The sequence below is a fragment of a genome, assembly GCF_019968985.1.
Source record: "MAG: Porospora cf. gigantea B chromosome Unknown PgB_NODE_80_length_45045_cov_119.772, whole genome shotgun sequence".
NCBI classification, from domain to species: Eukaryota; Apicomplexa; class Conoidasida; order Eugregarinorida; family Porosporidae; genus Porospora; species Porospora cf. gigantea B.
In genome coordinates, this window is record NW_027179271.1 from 27464 (window position 1) to 45045 (window position 17582).

At 55.3% G+C, this 17582-nt stretch overlaps 6 protein-coding genes across 17 annotated transcripts; 4 read left to right on the forward strand and 2 right to left on the reverse strand.

The window, feature by feature from the left end:
• Window positions 1-56: 56 nt before the first annotated feature.
• On the reverse strand, window positions 57-2853 carry KVP17_003108 (uncharacterized protein; the record flags this gene model as incomplete). Of its 3 annotated transcripts, XM_068520044.1 has the most annotated exons (7): window positions 57-667; window positions 694-832; window positions 860-1419; window positions 1448-1654; window positions 1684-1929; window positions 1967-2080; window positions 2109-2853. In XM_068520044.1, the coding sequence occupies 7 exons, from the start codon at window positions 2851-2853 to the stop codon at window positions 57-59; spliced, it is 2622 nt and encodes an 873-aa protein (XP_068371670.1). The 3 variants fall into 3 exon arrangements, with proteins under 3 accessions (XP_068371670.1, XP_068371671.1, XP_068371669.1); XM_068520045.1 differs by lacking the exons at window positions 1684-1929; window positions 1967-2080; window positions 2109-2853 and having other exon boundaries at window positions 694-1516; XM_068520043.1 differs by lacking the exons at window positions 57-667; window positions 694-832; window positions 860-1419; ... (1 more) ...; window positions 1684-1929; window positions 1967-2080 and having other exon boundaries at window positions 2086-2853.
• A 122-nt stretch (window positions 2854-2975) lies between these two features.
• Window positions 2976-4889, forward strand: KVP17_003103 (uncharacterized protein; the record flags this gene model as incomplete). 2 transcript variants are annotated; one of them, XM_068520034.1, is made up of 1 exon in its annotated part: window positions 2976-4889. In XM_068520034.1, the coding sequence occupies one exon, from the start codon at window positions 2976-2978 to the stop codon at window positions 4887-4889; it is 1914 nt and encodes a 637-aa protein (XP_068371660.1). The 2 variants fall into 2 exon arrangements, with proteins under 2 accessions (XP_068371660.1, XP_068371661.1); XM_068520035.1 differs by having other exon boundaries at window positions 3093-4889.
• Window positions 4890-4951: 62 nt separating this feature from the next.
• On the reverse strand, window positions 4952-6815 carry KVP17_003104 (uncharacterized protein; the record flags this gene model as incomplete). Of its 2 annotated transcripts, none has more annotated exons than XM_068520037.1 (2): window positions 4952-6237; window positions 6266-6815. In XM_068520037.1, the coding sequence occupies 2 exons, from the start codon at window positions 6813-6815 to the stop codon at window positions 4952-4954; spliced, it is 1836 nt and encodes a 611-aa protein (XP_068371663.1). The 2 variants fall into 2 exon arrangements, with proteins under 2 accessions (XP_068371663.1, XP_068371662.1); XM_068520036.1 differs by having other exon boundaries at window positions 6266-6764.
• Window positions 6816-6842: 27 nt separating this feature from the next.
• KVP17_003109 (uncharacterized protein) lies at window positions 6843-7557 on the forward strand (the record flags this gene model as incomplete). 2 transcript variants are annotated; one of them, XM_068520047.1, is made up of 2 exons in its annotated part: window positions 6843-7439; window positions 7468-7557. In XM_068520047.1, 2 exons carry the CDS (start codon window positions 6843-6845, stop codon window positions 7555-7557), a joined length of 687 nt encoding a protein of 228 aa, XP_068371673.1. The 2 variants fall into 2 exon arrangements, with proteins under 2 accessions (XP_068371673.1, XP_068371672.1); XM_068520046.1 differs by having other exon boundaries at window positions 6843-7472.
• Window positions 7558-7725: 168 nt separating this feature from the next.
• Window positions 7726-15627, forward strand: KVP17_003101 (uncharacterized protein; the record flags this gene model as incomplete). Of its 7 annotated transcripts, XM_068520024.1 has the most annotated exons (10): window positions 7726-8192; window positions 8221-9067; window positions 9094-9443; window positions 9472-9756; window positions 9867-9940; window positions 9969-10578; window positions 10607-11521; window positions 11550-11715; window positions 11744-15043; window positions 15073-15627. In XM_068520024.1, the coding sequence occupies 10 exons, from the start codon at window positions 7726-7728 to the stop codon at window positions 15625-15627; spliced, it is 7569 nt and encodes a 2522-aa protein (XP_068371650.1).
• A 113-nt stretch (window positions 15628-15740) lies between these two features.
• KVP17_003112 (uncharacterized protein) lies at window positions 15741-17380 on the forward strand (the record flags this gene model as incomplete). The annotated part of the gene is made up of 2 exons (XM_068520054.1): window positions 15741-17066; window positions 17096-17380. The coding sequence occupies 2 exons, from the start codon at window positions 15741-15743 to the stop codon at window positions 17378-17380; spliced, it is 1611 nt and encodes a 536-aa protein (XP_068371679.1).
• Between the last annotated feature and the right edge of the window lie 202 nt (window positions 17381-17582).

Sequence of the window (17582 nt, forward strand, 5' to 3'; positions counted from 1 at the left end):
GTAAGCGCAGTTTCGTCTTCAGTGTTTCTTCTGGCGATGAGTTGGCTGGAGAATTCCTACCTCTTTATGCGGATATGGCGATGGATGCACACTCCAGCCGTGACCAACGCGATTAGGACGATTGCCGCGACGCCTGCTAGAAAAGCAGGGTGGCGGACAACCTTCAGCATGATACCCGTGCAAGACTGAGTGTTGCACGTGTCTGTCTCAACCAGGGGCTCCGTGCAGTAGGACGACTCGCCCTCACTTAGAGAACGTTCACGAGACATTTCACCCCCGCCGCAAGGCCGAGAGCAGTCGGTCCAGCTTGTCCAGGAGGAGTACGAGCAGAGGTCTTCCTTGCAAAAATCCACGAAGCACTGCGACTCCTGAGTCTTGACGCACGTTTCCTGAGGGGTTTTCCGAATGAACGGGTTGTCGTCTCTTGGTTGCGTCACCATACCCACGCGAGATTTGACTCCCAGGCCGCAGTCCTTTGAACAGTCGCTCCAATTGAGCCAGCCATCATACTCACACCCGGTGCAACTGATCTCGGAAATGAGAAACCTCTGAGTGCCACAGTCGCAGGTGTAGTTGGTTCCCACCGGATCCGACACCACACCCTGAAAGCAAGTCTCTTCGCACTGGTGAGTGCCCCTTGCACATTCGTCGATGTCTTCGCAGCAGTCTGTGTACCTGGCTGCACTTCCCCACCTGAGCAGCCGGTCTGAATATCACTGTCAGTGATCTGAGCCTTGGCCTCCCAGCCATCATAGCACAAGCAGCTGTAAGCGGCGCCTGTAGTCAACATATCACTGTTGACGCACATCCCAGCGTACATATTACAAGCAGTCTGCTGATTATTCCGATGGTCTCTCACCGACACCATGCCGTCCAACCGAAAAACTCCCAACTCACACTCGTTGATATCCGCACAGTTTTTTGGGCCCTCAAAACTGGCAGTGTAAGCTGGGTCCTCCAGGCCAAAGTTGCATTGGCACATCCAGGAACCCAAAACATTCGTGCAGATGGTGTTGGCGCCACAGCTGCCCAGTGCGTCCTCGGCGCACTCGTCGATGTCCTCGCACTCCAGAGCGCTCAGCGTTCCTTTATTGCGGAACCCGGTTGTGCATCCGCATGTGGCTCCCCATTGGGAATCGTCCACACACGATCGATCGTACGGGTTGTGGTGGACGTAAACACCGTCAGTATCGTTCGTCCCCACAAGGGCGATGAAACTGTCAAACTTGTCGTCGCAGAGACCCATACTACATAGCTGACCCGGGACGCAGACGGTCCAATCTGTGCCATTCAGTCCGCCGTCTGGATGTTTCCCCTGGGGATCCGTGCAGTTACACTCGTACGTTCCCAGGATCTCGGTACACGTGCCGGTGTACAGGCCGGAGCTGCTGCAGGGATTACCCGGACACTCCTCATCGTCTGTGTCACCAAAGCGAGCTTGACACACCGTTGCAGATTCTGGAATCCAAGAACCCAGCGTTTGTGAACCCTCCTGTGCACCCGCATACGGGCCCATAGCGTCTGTGGTCCACGCAAGTATTGTCGTAGGGGTTATGGTCGAGCAAGACCCCGTCGATTTCCGTTCCCACCAACGGCTCCATTGTATCGAACTGCGCCTGGCATGGCGCAGGATCGTCCGAGCAAGCCTCCCCGACTGCCTTACAATGAGAACCGGGGGCTCACCGCCGCATTCCGTATAGTCTGTCGATCCGTCATCATTCAAGGGGTGTTGGGTGAACGACTTGCATTCGCACTCATAGGTCCCCCACATCTCAAGGCATGTTCGAGTGGTGACATGTTTGTCGGTGCACGGGTTCGGCGAACATTCTGGTACGTCCACGCACTGCGCATAATCCAGCCCCTCGACATTTTGGTTGCCGCTGGTGCACAAGCATATGGCGCCGTACAGCGCGTTGTCGGTGCACTGCACTGAAAAGAATGAGATGGAAATGAGAACCGCGCTTACGTGTGTCGTCGTAGGGGTTTTTGTAGAGCCGAAGCCCGTCAACAGTCGTGCCGATCTGACCTTCCTTCTCTGTCCGCAGAGTGGAGCAGATGCCGCTGGCGCATGTATTGATTGCTGGGTTACTGCATGGCTTCCCTCTCACGAGTGCACGTAGTCCAGTCGGTTCCGTCACCGAACCCTCCAGTCGTCGGATGCTCGCCGTACTGGTCTTGGCACACGCATTCATAGGTTCCATGTCGTTCGACGCAGGTGTCTGTTCGGGTACCTTCAGAAGTACACGGGTCTCCCTGACACTCGGAGATGTCCTCGCAGACTGAACTTTCCTCATTCCCCTTGTTGGAGAATCCCGATTCACATTCACAAACAGCACCGAATGTTGCGTCCGAGGTGCACGTGCCGGTGTAAGCTTGGTGGCTGACAACTTTGCCATCCACATCAGTTCCGATCAACGCGGCCCAGTCAGATTTTCTGGTGGCACATATGTCCGAGTCGCAGGTATTTTTCGCTATGTTTAACTGGGAAAAGGCGTTCACCTTCGCATGTCGACAAGTCTGTTCCATCCTCGTACCCTCCAGTGAGAGGGTGACTACCCCACTCGGTGCATTCGCACTCATACGCTCCCGCCAATTCGACACAGGTACCTGTTCAGAGGATTCAGCCTGCCCACCTGACATGAATTGGGCGTTGCAGTCCTCATCAGGGCACTCCTCTATATCCTCACACACGGTCCGATCAGGACGCGCCTGTTCGAAGCCAGCTGTGCAGACGCACCTATCCTCGTGGTCCTCCTCGTGGGTGCCTTCGTAAGCGTTGTGGTGAACAGTGACTCCGTCAACGTCGGTGCCAACCAGAGCCTCATAGTCTGTCTTGCTTTGCTCACACGTCATTGCCGGCAGTTTTATTTGTTGGAGTGAGGCAAATTATGGAACTAGGGAGGTTCCGTCTGCCCACTTTGGACATACTTGATCATTGAGTTCCTCAATGCGCTAATGTTAAAATGTAATTCTGGATGTATCTGGCCAGCAAGGCGACATCCCAGAGAGGGTACAACTCTCGCATTTCATTCTGGTCAGCAGCAATTGGAGTGACCGTCGGCTACAGCAATGTTTGTTGGTTCCCCAATTTGATGCTCCTTCACGGAGGAATGGCGTTCCTGATTCCCTACTTCACGGTTACGTGGACGCTAGTGTTGCCGATGCTGCTGCTTGAGTTCGGCATCGCACAGGCGGCCGGCGCGAATTGCGTTGGGGCTTCAGCCTCTGCGGGAAGCACGCGTATGAGGCCCTTGGGATTGCAGTTCGCTGTCTCCATAGCGAGTTGCTTGAGTTACCCCCTCGTGGTCTGCTGGTCACTTTTGTACTTTGTGGACAGCTTCAAACGCGTGGTGCCATGGAGTGACCCTTCAGGAGCCGACATTATAAGGACGGCTACGATGTTCTATCAGAGTCCCGCTGGCGCCTACGCGGAACCTGATTTGGTTCTGGAGGGTATTTCTTGGCGAATACTGCTGGCGGGAGTCGCCACCTGGGCGCTTGTTTACCTGCAGGTGTTTCGGGGCCCCAAATTCATGGCCAACATCGCTACCATGACGCTGACTATGTCGTGTGTTCTGATTGCGGTTATGACATGCTCCACGTTGGCGTTTGACGGCTCGCATGTCGCGATCACCAAGTTCATGTGGCCTGATTTCAGCAAGATTTGTAAGCTCGAAGCTTGGATTGACGCCTTAGGCCAATCCTTGTACTCTGTGAACGTCGCCAGCGGGACCATGATGTCCCTGGCGAAGCACAACCCCCGCCGCCAAAACTTCGTCACGGATGCCCTGGTCGTGGCTAGCGCCGACACAGCCTTCGCTCTCCTCTCCTGTGTCGTGATGTTCGCCAGTTGCGGACTGCTCTCAAAGCATGCGGGCGTTCCTCCAGATGAGCTTCCGCTCAAAGGGTACGAAATGACCTTCATTGTCTACCCTGCGGGCATCTCTAGCCTCGGTGTCCCCTGGGCCCGTATAAATTGCTCGATGTTCTTTCTGTTGATGAGTCTACTTGGCCTGAACAGCATGGCTGGATTTGTACAGAGTCTGGTGGATGTCCTCTTCGAGAGCAGATGCTTCCGAAGCCGCTTTCCTCTTTCCCGCCGACGCTCTGTCTCGGCTGTTGTATGTATGCTGTTTTTGCCCTGGCATCTACTACTGAGCACCGACATCGGAGCTCACCTTATGACTGTCATGAATCATTTCAACGGGAAGGTCCTGGTTCAGTTCTTCTGCCTTGCCGAGGCACTATTTTTCGGGTTCCTTTATCTAAAAGAGGAGGTCGTCTCACAGGTGGGAGGTGTGGCCCAGTGGATGCTCTTCTTGTCGGTGTCGCTGGTGCCGTTCGCCGGGTTCTGGGGAGCGGCGCTCTCAGACGGATCTGCCTGGTATGGATTCGTTCTCGGCACTCTGGCCCTGTCGGTGACAATGTCGTTGTTGGCTTTTGTGTTGATCAAGAGCCCTCTTCCGGCTGGGGAACGCTCTTGGTGGCTTTACCTTGGAAACCTTGAGCGTTTACGGTACAACTTAAACTATCTGGCGTGCCCAGGAAGTGTTAGGCTTCCGAGAGTCTGGTCTCTCTCTGTGAAGCTCGCTGTGCCTACAGCACTCTGCTTCATCCTCGCCCGGACGATAACCTCGCCTGACGCACCTTACGGTGGGTCCTACCCGTTCTGGATGCTCGCCATTGGCGCTGCCTTCTCCATCATTGGACCGTTGCTGTTTTTAGTGGGCTGCGTGTCCCCTCACTTGATGCGACCGCTCATTCTGGATTCTGTTGACTTCCATCTGTTGGCGCGGCCATTTTTTGGACTTGATGCGAAACTCATGACCACGACTCGATCTGCGACTCAAAGCACTTCCGATTCACGAAGTCAGCAGGTCGCTGTGTAATAATTAACCGCTGTATAGTTCATTCACGCCCCAATTTTAACGTTGACGACTTTGTTGGCGCATCAGTTGAACAATGCTATAGTTGCGAGGTGGGACATTAGCCATCTCATCCATTGCTTCAGAAATCGTTCTCCAGAGTACTGCATGATGTGAAAATCGAAATGAAGCGCTGGTGCTACCAACGTGTCCTGTTTCCAGCAGAGCAAGAAATGGTTACGCAGTGAGAACTCACAGATACGATTGAGGCGTTCGCACCGAGATTGTAGAGCGGCTGTGCATGTCGGACACAGCCCATTAGGGACAGATGGAACGCTTGAGGCCTCCTGTTTGAAGGAGATGTCAATGATGACGTCAGTGGTGAAATACGATACCTGAGGCACCTGCCAGTCCTCATTACACTGGTATCGAGATTGCACCACCGTTGGGTTGACCTCATCAACTCCCAGAAAGCAGGGGAAGTCCTTCATCGTGAATGTGGAGTTGGAGGAGTTCCAGTCCAATAGTTGTGGCACCATCCGGAAATGGACAGGAAAATTGGGCAACTCCAGCACTGCAGGTCCCGAGGCGCTCGAGAGAGTCATCGGAAGCAGCACTGTGACCACGTCCTCCTTCCCATACGGGTGGATAGTTCGTGAAGGAGGCGAGCAATAGAGTGTCCCAGTGAGCAGTCGGGATCCATCAGGCCACGCATCCAGAGCGTCGGGCTCGAGCCGACATCCCTGCTGCTGGGACAGGCTAAATATGGCTCGATCCATACAGATTGCGCGGGCATTCTTCAGTGAGCGATGTACCGCCATTGTGGTCTCAGGCCAATCGCTGGGGGGGGTTCGGGGCTCTGTGGCATCGCCGCGGACAACCACTGTCGGCGGTGGCAGCCGCAGGCGCCGCCGAGCGCTACACACGGCACACTCACTGCTATCGCCGGAGACGTTGGTCAGCCGCAGGCTTACCTGAAGCCGTTTTGCTTTCTTCACCATGTCGGCGGTGTCACCAGAGAACTGGAGGAGAACGTCCAACCCAAGGCCTTCGTCTGCTTGCTTACAGAAGATTTGGCCCCAGACAGGAGAGAATGGGTCCGTTCCCGGAATCGAAGGCCAGCAGTTATTCGGAGCGTTGAGGACCTTTCCGTTCTCCGCGCGTCTCATTCTCGGGATCCATGTGGAGGACGGCGGACTAAACACCTCTACCCACACTTCAGCTCTATGGGGGTGGTCCCAATCGACCTCAGTAAACACGTGAGGCGCCACTGGCTGAAGGTGTAGGTTCCATGTCGAAAGCAACTCAGTTATCAACTTCAGAAACGCCAAGTGCGAAGGGACGGCGAGTTTCAGCTCGGCGTGAGCCTTATCTGATTAGAGGTAATCATCCAGACTCACCACACTGCTGCAGTAATTTCTTGTGGTGTTTCAGCCTTACTACTGTGGCCAACATCAGGTCGACGGCGTCCTGCTTTACGGATGGGTGGTCAATCGATGGGAAGGCAGCCATTCGCTTTCGTTGCTTGGCTTCCACGTCAGGGGGATATCCTAGGTCCTCCACAGACGCCGGAAAGCGCAGCAGGTTCATAACCTTCTCCAACCCGCGGAGAGCCTCTAACGCTTCATGGTGCTCCGCTGAGCTCCTGTCCCACAACGGGGAGTTAGCCGTGACTGGATCGGTCTGTCTGAGTTTTTCCTTCTCCAATTGACTAAGATGCATAAAGAGCTTCTCCGTGTCGTCCTTGAGTTCTTGCCTTCGCGCTAGACTGGTTATTTGGCTGACGCTATCCGTCATCTTTGTTAGCGGAGCGTCCGGATGGGAGACGGCCGCTTCCAGCAGGGGCACAAAGTGCCCCGCTCGCCCGAATATAGGCCTCCCATCCGCAAGTATCCTCATCAAAGGGTCATCATCCAAGCTGTTCTCCAAGTAGAAGTCTGGTTCGGTCATCTACCGGCGTATTCCGCTTTTTGTGCCATGTCCTCAGAATCCAATGAAGTGAAGCTCTCCAGGAAGGAGCGGCAAGCCGCCTTACGGAAGGCTAGAGACGACGTGAAGAAGGTCAAGAAGGGCGGCAGAGCTGGGAAGGCTGGCAAGGGCGACGAGGCGGAGGTCAGCAGCACTCCAGCAGCGACCGAGACGCCTACGGCGCCATCCCCTGCTCTGGTGGCTGCTCCCGCTGTGCGTGGAGAGTTCATTCCCATCGCCGACGAATCGGCGATGGAGGGTCCGGAATCTGTGCTCTACTGTGGCGTCTGTGGGGGACCACCAGAGATCTGTCAGTACGACCCTGATACCTGGGCCTTGTGCTTCAAGTGGTTGCAAAAGCATGCTCCTGCGCTAGTGGAGGGCATTGACGCAGCCAATGTTTTGGAGAAACCTGCCAAGAATACCAAAGCAGTTGACAGAAATGTTGTCATCACGAAGCAGAAACGACAGAAAGGGAAGATGGTTACTTGCGTCGAAGGCCTGGAGCTCTACGACGTGCTGCTGAGCGAGGCGTGCAAGGCCTTCAAGAAGAAGTTCGCTTGCTCGGCGACCACCAAGCCGGCCAAGGACGGCAAACCCCAGTTCGTAGGTGCCTCGTGGTTCGGTTACACAGATTGAGATTCAGGGAGACGTCATGGAAGAAGTTGGAGAGGTTATCCTGGACATGTACGATTTGATGGACGACGACCTCGTCTGGAAATAGCTGAGGTGTTGTGAAGCAGTTTGGTGAAATCTGAAGATTAGCAGAATGCACATAACTCTGTAAGATATCAGGCCGCCAGCATCGTGGAGGCTAACGACCTCGAATGTCGTATCTTCCGCCTCCAGCTGTAGTCTCCTCTCGTCAAATCTTAAGATTAGTTTCGTATCGATGGATGAGGAGAATCTGCAGACCTTCGTGCATATATTGGGATTGCTGGATGGCTTGAAGGCATCACTCGCTCAGTCCATGCACGCGTTGAGCGTGGTGACCTCGATGACTGACTTGTCGGAGCAGATCTCGCTAGAGGCTTTCGGAGAAGGTTCAGTACCGATGACGTTGACGCGGTATCCTACCCTGGCTGGCGCCAGGTCTCGCATAAGTCGCTTGGCCACCTCCACCAAGACTACCTTCTCTCCCAATATCGGCAGCGAACAGCTGTCGGCTGATCTGGAACCTGTGGGGGCATTCGCAAGCGGTACCGCCACGTCTGCAGGCTCACCCAGAACCAAGCCTCGAGCAGCTTTCGACGTGAAGGGCTCGGACCTGCTGAAGAACTTGATCGAGAATGCGTCGTCGGAAAGCCTCGGCGGCAAGGACGTATCGGCCTCGCATGACAGCGACATTCTATCGGTCATGTGGGTGCTTCTCTAATGCTTGATTCAGGGATCGGGACGTCGTGAGCCAGCTGCTCTCGCGGATGGAGCATGTGGTAGAAAATGAACTTGCAGTCGGCATCGAATCTGTGAACGCGGAAGCCTTGCAACATCACCAACAACTTCAGCATCTCAAGCAGAAAGTCTTGAACGCCACACGCGACGCCGATGACCAGGCTGACAAGGTGCAGGGCTTGGAGGAGAAGTCAAAGCAGTGGGATTTGCAGAAGGAGAAGTACGAGCAACAGTTGAAGACTAACAATGAGTCTATGAAACGTATGATCGAGGAGAACCGAATGTTCCAAAACGCTGAGCAGGAGCTGGAGCTAGGTCGAAGACGCCTGACACAGGCAGAGGAACGAATGCAGAAGGAGGCCAAGGAAATGCAGTTTCTGATAGACAGACAGCAGACCCAGATCAATGAGTTGGAGGAGGAGCGGCTGGTCTTCGCCGAACACTCAGCTGACTTGGCCAGCCGCCAGTCGGAACTCGCTGCCCAACTCCTTGGAAAGTCAGAAGCCCCGCAGGTTACGACGGTAGCGCTCTCTCCCGAGGAGGCGCCCCGGAAACGGTCGTCATTCCATGTGCAAACCACCGACGAAGAGGCTGAGGACCTGATAAAGTCATTACGGTACGAGGTCTGGGCTCTGACAGATGCGGCCCTAACGCGAGACCAATCACTGCTGGCGCTTGAAGCGGCCAGAGACCTAGCCGCGGCCAAACACGAGGCCCAAGTGGAGCTGCTGACTGCGGAATTAGAGAAGCTCTCCCAACGGCTGCAGACGCTTGAGCAGCTCAACACCACGCTTCGGACGCAGCTCGCCCAGCGAGACGAGCAGAACTACCAGCTTAACGACGTGAGTGCTGAGTGGTCTTTCATCAGTCCATGTTCGCCTACATCAAGCGCATTGCCTCTCTGGAAGCTAGGGATGCGCATGTCTGCATGAAGCGTTCTCAGCAAACTGAGATGGCCCTCAACATCCCACCTCTGACACTGGTGAAGGCAGACAGCTTCCACCTGCTTGCTGATGACGACGTCGTCTCTAATCTGCAGAAGCAACTGAAGGGACTGCGGGAGGCGGCCGACGAGAGTGCAGCCTTGCTGAGAACACGAGAGCTGGCGCACCAGGCGATGGATACGCAATACGGTAAGCAGATAACTGCCCTCGGCAACGATAAGCTCAGGCTGGAGCAAGCGAAACAGAAGTTGACTGTTGAAAACGCGTCTCTGAGGTGAGCCCCATCCTCAAGCCGCATTCAGGTCCGCCGTGGCCGCTCTGCAGGAACAGCTAACGGACGTCTCCTCGGGGCTGAACGACATTAAGCTGCTTGACAAGCAAACCTCAGCCAACTTGGTTCAGCAGATGTCAAAGCTTGAAGAGGACATTCACACTCTGAGCGATGTCAACGCGGCTGCCTCCATTATGGCGGAATGCGACGCACAGAAGAAGACCATGCACAGGCTGTTCGACGAAATCACCCGGCTCCTGACCGTCGTAACCAGGCTATCGAAAGAAAAAGCTTCTCTGGAAGCTCGAATGCGCGGGTGCGGAGGCTTCTCGTTATGTGTCCTCTGACTAGTATTCCTCGAATTTACCCGTGTGCCACTACTCATACGCAATCTTTTCGCTGAAACCGACACCAGGGTAAGCACAGAATGGATGACGTAAACCTGAAAAAGTTCGTGCACGTCCTCGAGTTGCTTGACGACCTGAAGAAGATGTTGGATGGTGAGTGTGCCTTTGCGGACTGATTCAGAAACGAGGGCGCCGTCCGTGTCGGACTCTGCCAAGCACTCAACCACCCCAGAGCTGGAAGGTTTTGGCGAGATGACACGTCGACGGAACTCGATGACCGCTGTGGCAGCGCCGCAAGAGCCTCCAAGTACGATGAAGGCGCTGGCTCGCATGGGTACTATGGCTGTTGGTGCTATGGGAGCGGCAATGGTTCGGCAGAACACAGTGGCTCTGGCTAAGCAGAACACTATCGCTGCAGGCGCTATGGCTAGGCAGGGGACGCTCGGAGGCGCCAACTTAGCCAACCTTATGCGCATGGGGACTGTCACCATGGCGCGTATGAAGAGCATGGCGCCTACCATGGGTCTTGGCGGAGTACCAGAGCCCGCTGATTTACGAAAGCCCTTCGAGCGGGGGAAGTCCATCATGTTCAAACAAGGGCCCACATCAGATGTGTCCTCTTCGGAGGAGGAAGTATTGGAATCGATGATAAAAGCCTCCAACAACGCTCCAAAGGCCCGCCTGGCCTTTCAGTCCCTTCGACGATCGGTTTCGGAGGGCCTTCTTCAAAGTGGCGACGTCAGCGAACAGGCAGGTCGACCATTCGAGTACGAAGACCGTGGGCAGCCTGAGTGAGTGAGTTGGGCCTGTATAATGCAGTCGAGTGATGCCTTGGGAGGAACCAGGGCAGACCACCAAAGCGAAACCGACCAAGAAAGCCTTCAGATTCGATGGAGACGACGATGATCAGGAGCCTGCGAAGCCCCCAATAAAGAAAGCCTTCAGATTCGATGGAGACGATGATGATGAGGAGCCTTCGAAGCCCCCAATAAAGAAAGCCTTCAGATTCGATGGAGACGATGATAATGAGGAGCCTGCGAAGCCCCCAATAAAGAAAGCCTTCAGATTCGATGGAGACGACGACGATGAGGAGCCTGCGAGGCCCCCCATAAAGAAAGCCTTCAGATTCGATGAAGACGACGAAGACGATGAGGAAAAGGAGCCTGCGAAGCCCCCCATAAAGAAAGCCTTCAGATTCGATGGAGACGACGAAGACGATGAGGAAAAGGAACCTGTGAAGCCCACCATAAAGAAAGCCTTCAGATTCGGTGGTGAGGATGACGATGAGGACGAGGAACACGCTGCGAGGAAAGCATTCAGATTCAGAGGGTCAGAGTCCGAGGAAGATCCAGACGACCGTGGTGTTCTGGCCGCTAGGAAAGCTGTGGCATCAGGCTCTGAAGATGACCTTTTTGGGGGGGCTGCAGGGCTTACCACCGCCTTCAAACGGGGTTTTGTTGATGGCCCTGACGCGGACGACGACGCCATTAACCGTTTCGCAACCAACCTGACCTCAGGCCCGCATACAGCACGCCGCGTAACCTCCAGTGACTCGTCCACAGACATTCTGCAGAAGTTTCTTCAGGAGCAGCCGTCAGAGGAGTCAGAGGAAGATCCTCAGTTCCGAGAGAGCAGCTTCGGCAATGACAGTAACCAATCAGAGTTTGATGACGGACATTCCGAGCTGCCTTTAGGAACCGATGACGAGGAGGAGATGGCGCTGATAGCTGCTCTGTAAGTCACCAGCATCCTGATGATGCAGCGATCCGGAGGTTATCGAGCGAATGTTGTCGAGAATGGAGGACCTCATTGAACAGAGCATCCGCACAGGCATCGCTTCCTTGAGTCAGAACCTCATTGAACAAAAGCGTCACATTGTGTTCGTTGAAGAGAGGATAAGCGCTCAGACCACCACGTTGAACGAGCGGGTGAGCCCCTCTGCAGTCTTGTACACAGGACGCCGAAAATAAGGAGCTGCGCGAGCGACTCAAGCTCCTGGAGGGGCAGAATGAGAAGAATGAGGAGGCTCTCGCTCGGCTGACTAGGGTGGTGGTCGAGGCAGAAAACGATGTATTGGCTCTCACTGAGAGAAATGCTGACCTGGAAAAAAGAAAAGATGACTTCGCTAACAGTGTCCAAGGCCTGGAACGTCAGTGTCGGGAGCACGCCGCACGTACGAAGAAGCTAGTGGAGGAAAACCGGGCGCTCACGAAAGACCTCAACGCTGAGAGAGCCAAGGCCGAGAAGGACGCAGCCAAGACAGCGAAGGCAGCTCCGAAGCCCGCAGAGAAGTCGACCTTGATCTTCGAGGGACCCAAACAGAAGACCTCGTCGTTCTTCATCCAACCAGAGTTCTCAGATTCGGATGAGGGGAATACTGTCGACACTCAAACCAGTAAGCTCCAACGAGACGTAGCGACGCTGTCTCGCCGAAACCTTCAACTAACGGTACAGGGGCGACAGAAGGCAAAAGAACTGGAACAGTATGTAGCCGATATGCAGGCTCTGCGAACGAACCTCGAGGCCACCGAGACGCTTCTCAGTACCAGCAAATATCGTGAGGAGGAGTTGAACAGAGAGTTGCGTGAGCAATCGGAGAGATTGGCGGCGATCTCTGCAGAAATGAACAACCGACCTCCGATTGACACGGCGCAGTTGGAGAGCTTGAACACTAAGTTCCTGGAGGCCAAGGCGGATGTCACCAGGCTCCTTGGCGTGCTGGATCAGCTCCAAGAGGAGAAGTGGGGTCTGTTAACCGAAATCGAATCTCGCACGAATCTTGAGAAAAAGCTTAAACTGCAGGTCTCCCTAATGGATGAGCGACAGACTTCCGTAGCATCGTATCTTCGAGATGTCGAGGAGTTCGCTCTACGGCAGGTTGCGACCAAAGACGAGATCGACCGCCAACAGTGGACCATCGCGGAGCTCGAAGGTCGTCTGGTGGCCAAGTCCGAGGAGTGCCTGGATGCGGAGCAAACCATGAAACGGCTCAAAGGGAGGCTGGAGTTCCTCGAGGAGAAGTTCCGAGCAGAGGAAGCCGCTGCCGCAGAGCTAGCCGAGTCAAATCTTCGAGATCTTGAACTCGTCGACGTTCTGAAGGCCGAGCTGGAAATAAAACGATCAATGCTAATGGAGGTGGAGTGCCAGAACGGCGAACTCCAGGCAGTGGTTGCTCAGCTCACCCAAAATATTAAAACTCGGGAGGCCAAGATGTCCGAGATGGAGGTTGGCATGGAGGCGCTGATGCGGCGAGTAGACACATTGCAGGCCGCGAACTCCAAGCTGCGTCAGTCTGATGAGGCGGTGCTTATCGCCCAGGACGCTCTGAACTCGGACAAGAGACGGCTTGAGAAGGCTGTAGCAGCTCAGAAGGAGGAGCTGGAGAGACTCGACCGAGCCCTCAAGGACAAGTGCTGCAACGAAACCCAAGACGTGCAGAACCAGGTTCAGGGACTGCAGGCTGCCATCAACCACCTAGACGGCGAGTTGCAACGCGCCAACGAAAAGACCAAAACCGCCCAGCACGTCCACGAGGTGTGGAAAACCGAAGCATTGTCCACCAGAAGCCGAATGGATAACGAGATGGTTGCTATGAGGGCAGACGTCACGCGGCTGGACATCATGACGGCTCATTCGGAGGCGCAAAAATCAGTGCTCGAGATACGGAACGCCAAATTGACTGGAGAGATCAACAGGGCGAATTCCGACCTCGAGCTGCTTCAAGAGAGCATACGCAAACTCGGGTCGCGACTTCGCGAGGCCGACTCCAGATTGATGCAGGCCAATGCAGATCGACGGCATGCGGAGATTCGTCTTCAAGAGGCTACGCTAGCAAGAGAAAAGGGCGACTGGAAGCTGCTGAGCCTCGAGTCAAAAGCGGACGAGATGGTGCAGGAGCTACGCCGTCTGACCTCGTCGGAGTCGCTCTTGAAGCGCAGGCTGGAGAACATGGACACCCTCCACCAGGAGGCCGTGAGGGACTCCAATCAGCAGGTCCAATCCCGAGACCGCGACATTTGCGTGTTGCGTTCGGAGCTGGATGTCGCCCGTCAGCAGATTGTGGACCTCGAGACCACCCTCAACCTCGAGAGGCGCGCAGCTGAAAGTCGGTTGCGAGAGGCCGAGAGAGAGACCTCCTTGTTGAAGGCTGAGGTGCAGACGCTGCAGGAGGCCCATGTGGACGCCGAAACGACTCTGGCTGCGGCAGCTACGCGAGTGGAGGAGCTGGTAACCGTCGGCGCCAGGGAGGTGACGACTCTACGCGTGCGGTTTTCGGGTGTTAGGGAGGATATGGCACGGATAGACGGCGACTTAAAGCTTTCAAAAGCCAGGCAGCATGAGCTGGCGGAGGCCAAGCAGACCTTGGAGCTGGCTATTCCTGAGCTGGAAGAGAAGGTATCTCGATTGACTGCGGAGCTCACCGCGGCTTCTCAACGCTTGTGGGACGCGGAGTCTCTCATCGCCTCTCTTAGCGCACAGGAAGGTCAGCTGGGAGAGAGGCTGTCTCTGCTTCAAGAGCAAGACGAGCAATGGCGAGTGCGAACCGCCGAGTTGGCCCTGTGCCGGGAGGAACTGCAGACGATAGAGGCGGCGCGGGAGCAGCTTAAAGCCACAGGAGGAGCGCTGCAGGCCGAGCTCGAGCAGACCAGGCGCCAAATCATGGCGAAGGACTCCGCTTTGCACCTGAGCCGACTCCGGTGGGAGGGGGAACAGGACCGCATTCTTCGGCTTGAGGAGGAACATCTGGGCCTGGCACGACGTGCGGAGCTGCAGGAGACAAGCCTCGACGACATGTCTCAGTTGGTGAGGACGTTGGAGCTGGAGCTGCAAGCCTCGAGACAAGCTGCTGCTGACCTGCGAATTGACCTCGAGATGCAGAGACGCAAATCAGAGTTCGAGGTCGGCGAAGCCCTCTCGAAATTGCAAGGCGTCAACTCGAAGCTTCAGAAGCTAGAAACGTCCCACAAAGGGTACGTGAAAGCGAAGGAACGGAGCCTACGCGCAATGCAAAAGGACTTTTCCGCCATGCAAGACCGGCGAGACGAGAAACAACGTCTGCTGCTCGACTTGCTGACGCGTCTACGAACACTCGTGTCTCCAGGTTCCCTTTGCTCGGAGGACACAGAAGAGTTCGGCATGGAGGTGTTGCTTCCGCTGGAGGCGTTTATCAAGGAGCACGAGAGTCGCCAACAAACGCACGATAAGGAACGCGTGGAGCTGGAGTCCACGGTGGAAAGCCTGCGGGAGCAGATTGAGGTAAGAGGCACAGCGACCCTCATATGCAGTCCCAACAGGCCGACCTCACTCGGCAGACAGATCTTTTTCGGAGCCGTACCGTGGAGCTGGAAACCGCGCTGTCCTCGAAGCTCCAAAGCGATGTCGACGCTTCGCAATCCAAAGTGATCGACCTCCACTCGGTACATCTATCTGCAACGGCTATGAGCAACCAGATCCAGAAACTCGTTGTTGACAACGGCAAGCTGTCAGTCGAAAAAAAGGCGCTTGAGGGGCAGGTAAACGATCTTTCTGCTCAGATCCGCCAGGAGCGAGACCTGACTTTAAAAGGCTACGATTCCTCGACCAGCGGTCTGCTGAGGTCACTAGACGACGAGGTCCGCGAACTCAGGCGAACGAACAAGCACCTTCAGCGGTCGCTGGACCGCAGCCGCCAAGAGGCTACCATGCTCAGAGGTCAGCTGAGCTCAATTCCGAAATCGCCTTCCCGCAACATCACATGCAGCACGTGTGTGGGTCTCAGCGACTCAGAGGTAGGTTCACAAGCATCAATATCATTAATACCTGCTACAGCAGCTGTAGGTTTCTTGGCTACAATGTTCTAGGTGTCCTCGTCCATTTGCTGTTACCCTTGTTGATTCGCAACCAATTATTTGTGCCACCGTTCCCATATCGCAACACTGTGTCATGGTAGTCTCACCGAAATCACTTCGCATACATGCACACGATCCTCTTAGTGACTCACTTTCTGATCGGCGTTGCTGCGCCGCCGCCCCATCTGTACGACGCCCAGGCGCAGAACCTAAGCAGACCGCAAATCCCCTTCGCAAGCAGCAAGGAATCGAACCCCGAAGTCGACGCCAAATCCAACTACTACTATCACAAGATAGGAAGACGGGAAGAAGGATTCAAGCATGGATACTCAAGGGAGCTAGAACACCGGTACAGTCCCATGGGGGGCCTGTGTTCCCAGGAACATCTGGATACCGCCTACCTCCGTGAAGCCACCGATGCTTCGCGGGTGTCAGCCCAGTTGGCAGGAAAAATCGACTTGTACAACCTGCGAAACACAAGCGTGGATTTCATGAAGTTTATCAGCTGCGGACGACCGAAGTCGAACCCGGAGGCGGAGTTTTCCTGTTTCGAAAGCAGCGAGGCAATAAGCAATAACTACAGAGCCTCCCTGAGAGAGGGCGTCAGGACCATGACAGTGCGCCACTCCCATATCGTTCCTGTGACTCCCATTTATGGCACAGTCTACCGCCTGATCGAGCATATGGCTGCTTCACGAGACGTCTGCTCGGCAAGAGATCCTGCGTTCTTCGGCGCTCACCTGGAAACTGTGAAGGACAACTGGGAGAGACAGCACGTTTCATTCTTTGAGAAGTACCACCACATCCTGAAGAATCTGGTCCAGGTCTGTGATCGAGACCACACCATGTACTACACTAGTACGAAGTTTGCTGCGGAGTGGATGAGAATCAAGAAACTCAGCCTTCGAGAGGCCCTGGTGACCAACTGCTTGGATCGTCTGCCGGGTCACTGGACCCCCACCAAACTCTTCGAAGTGATGAGGACGGAGGCCAGTAGGCTGAATAAACCGGGGCTTGTTCCGTGGGTGGACAATATGGAGACGATGGATCTCGCTAGCGAAGACACTTTGCAGCGCATGTTGCAGATGGCTCGGAACGAACTGCAAACCATCAAGATGACTGACCACTACCTCTACTGTAAAACTCATCTGTTGTATGAGGTTGCCAGTCGGTGGGGACCCAGAGCCGGGTCAGACTCGCTAAGTCCACAGTACCCTGAGGGATTCTCGGCCAAGTCACTCCACCTCATTTCCAAGGCTGCGGTGGGGAAATGTGGCCTGAATTTCGGCGTGGAATTCGTGGGAGTGTCGGCCTCGAAGCCTGAGGAGGAGCACAAAGTCGTCATGATAGGCTTGCCCTTGGACACGGCACCCCGAAGACCGGCAGTGACCGCCTCCTTCTCTCGTCTAGGTCTGCACCCAAGCGCCAAAGGAAGCCCAACGGAAAGATCGGTGCGTTCATGGGCGATTACACATCCCAGATCGAGTTCTTAGGCGTGAAAGCTGAGGAACCGAAACAATCCGACGTGCTGGGGAATTTCAACCGGCTTGATCTGAAGGAGGGACCTCCAGGTTCTCCAGTCCCGCGACAGGTCCATCTGATTGGCTCCCCGTTGGCGGCACCTCCGGTGCAGCACACCCTAGCGGGGAACTTCTCAAAACTGGACTTGAAGGAAGGCGTTGAGGGAACACCAAGGGAACGACAGGTAAGGCGTCTCTTCCATTCGTCGCTATTCGTTTCTGCAGGTGTCTCTGCTGGGGGCTAACTCTCCGAGAATGCCGGAACAAGCCGCTCTGGAAGGCTTGTTCTTCAGGTTGGACCTGAAGGAAGGGACCGATGGCACACCCAGAGAGAGGAACCTCGTCATGCTAGGAGTACATGCACCTCTGGCTCCTGCCCAGGCAGCGCTGGAGGGGAACTTCTCAAAACTGGACTTGAAGGAAGGCGTTGAGGGAACACCAAGGGAA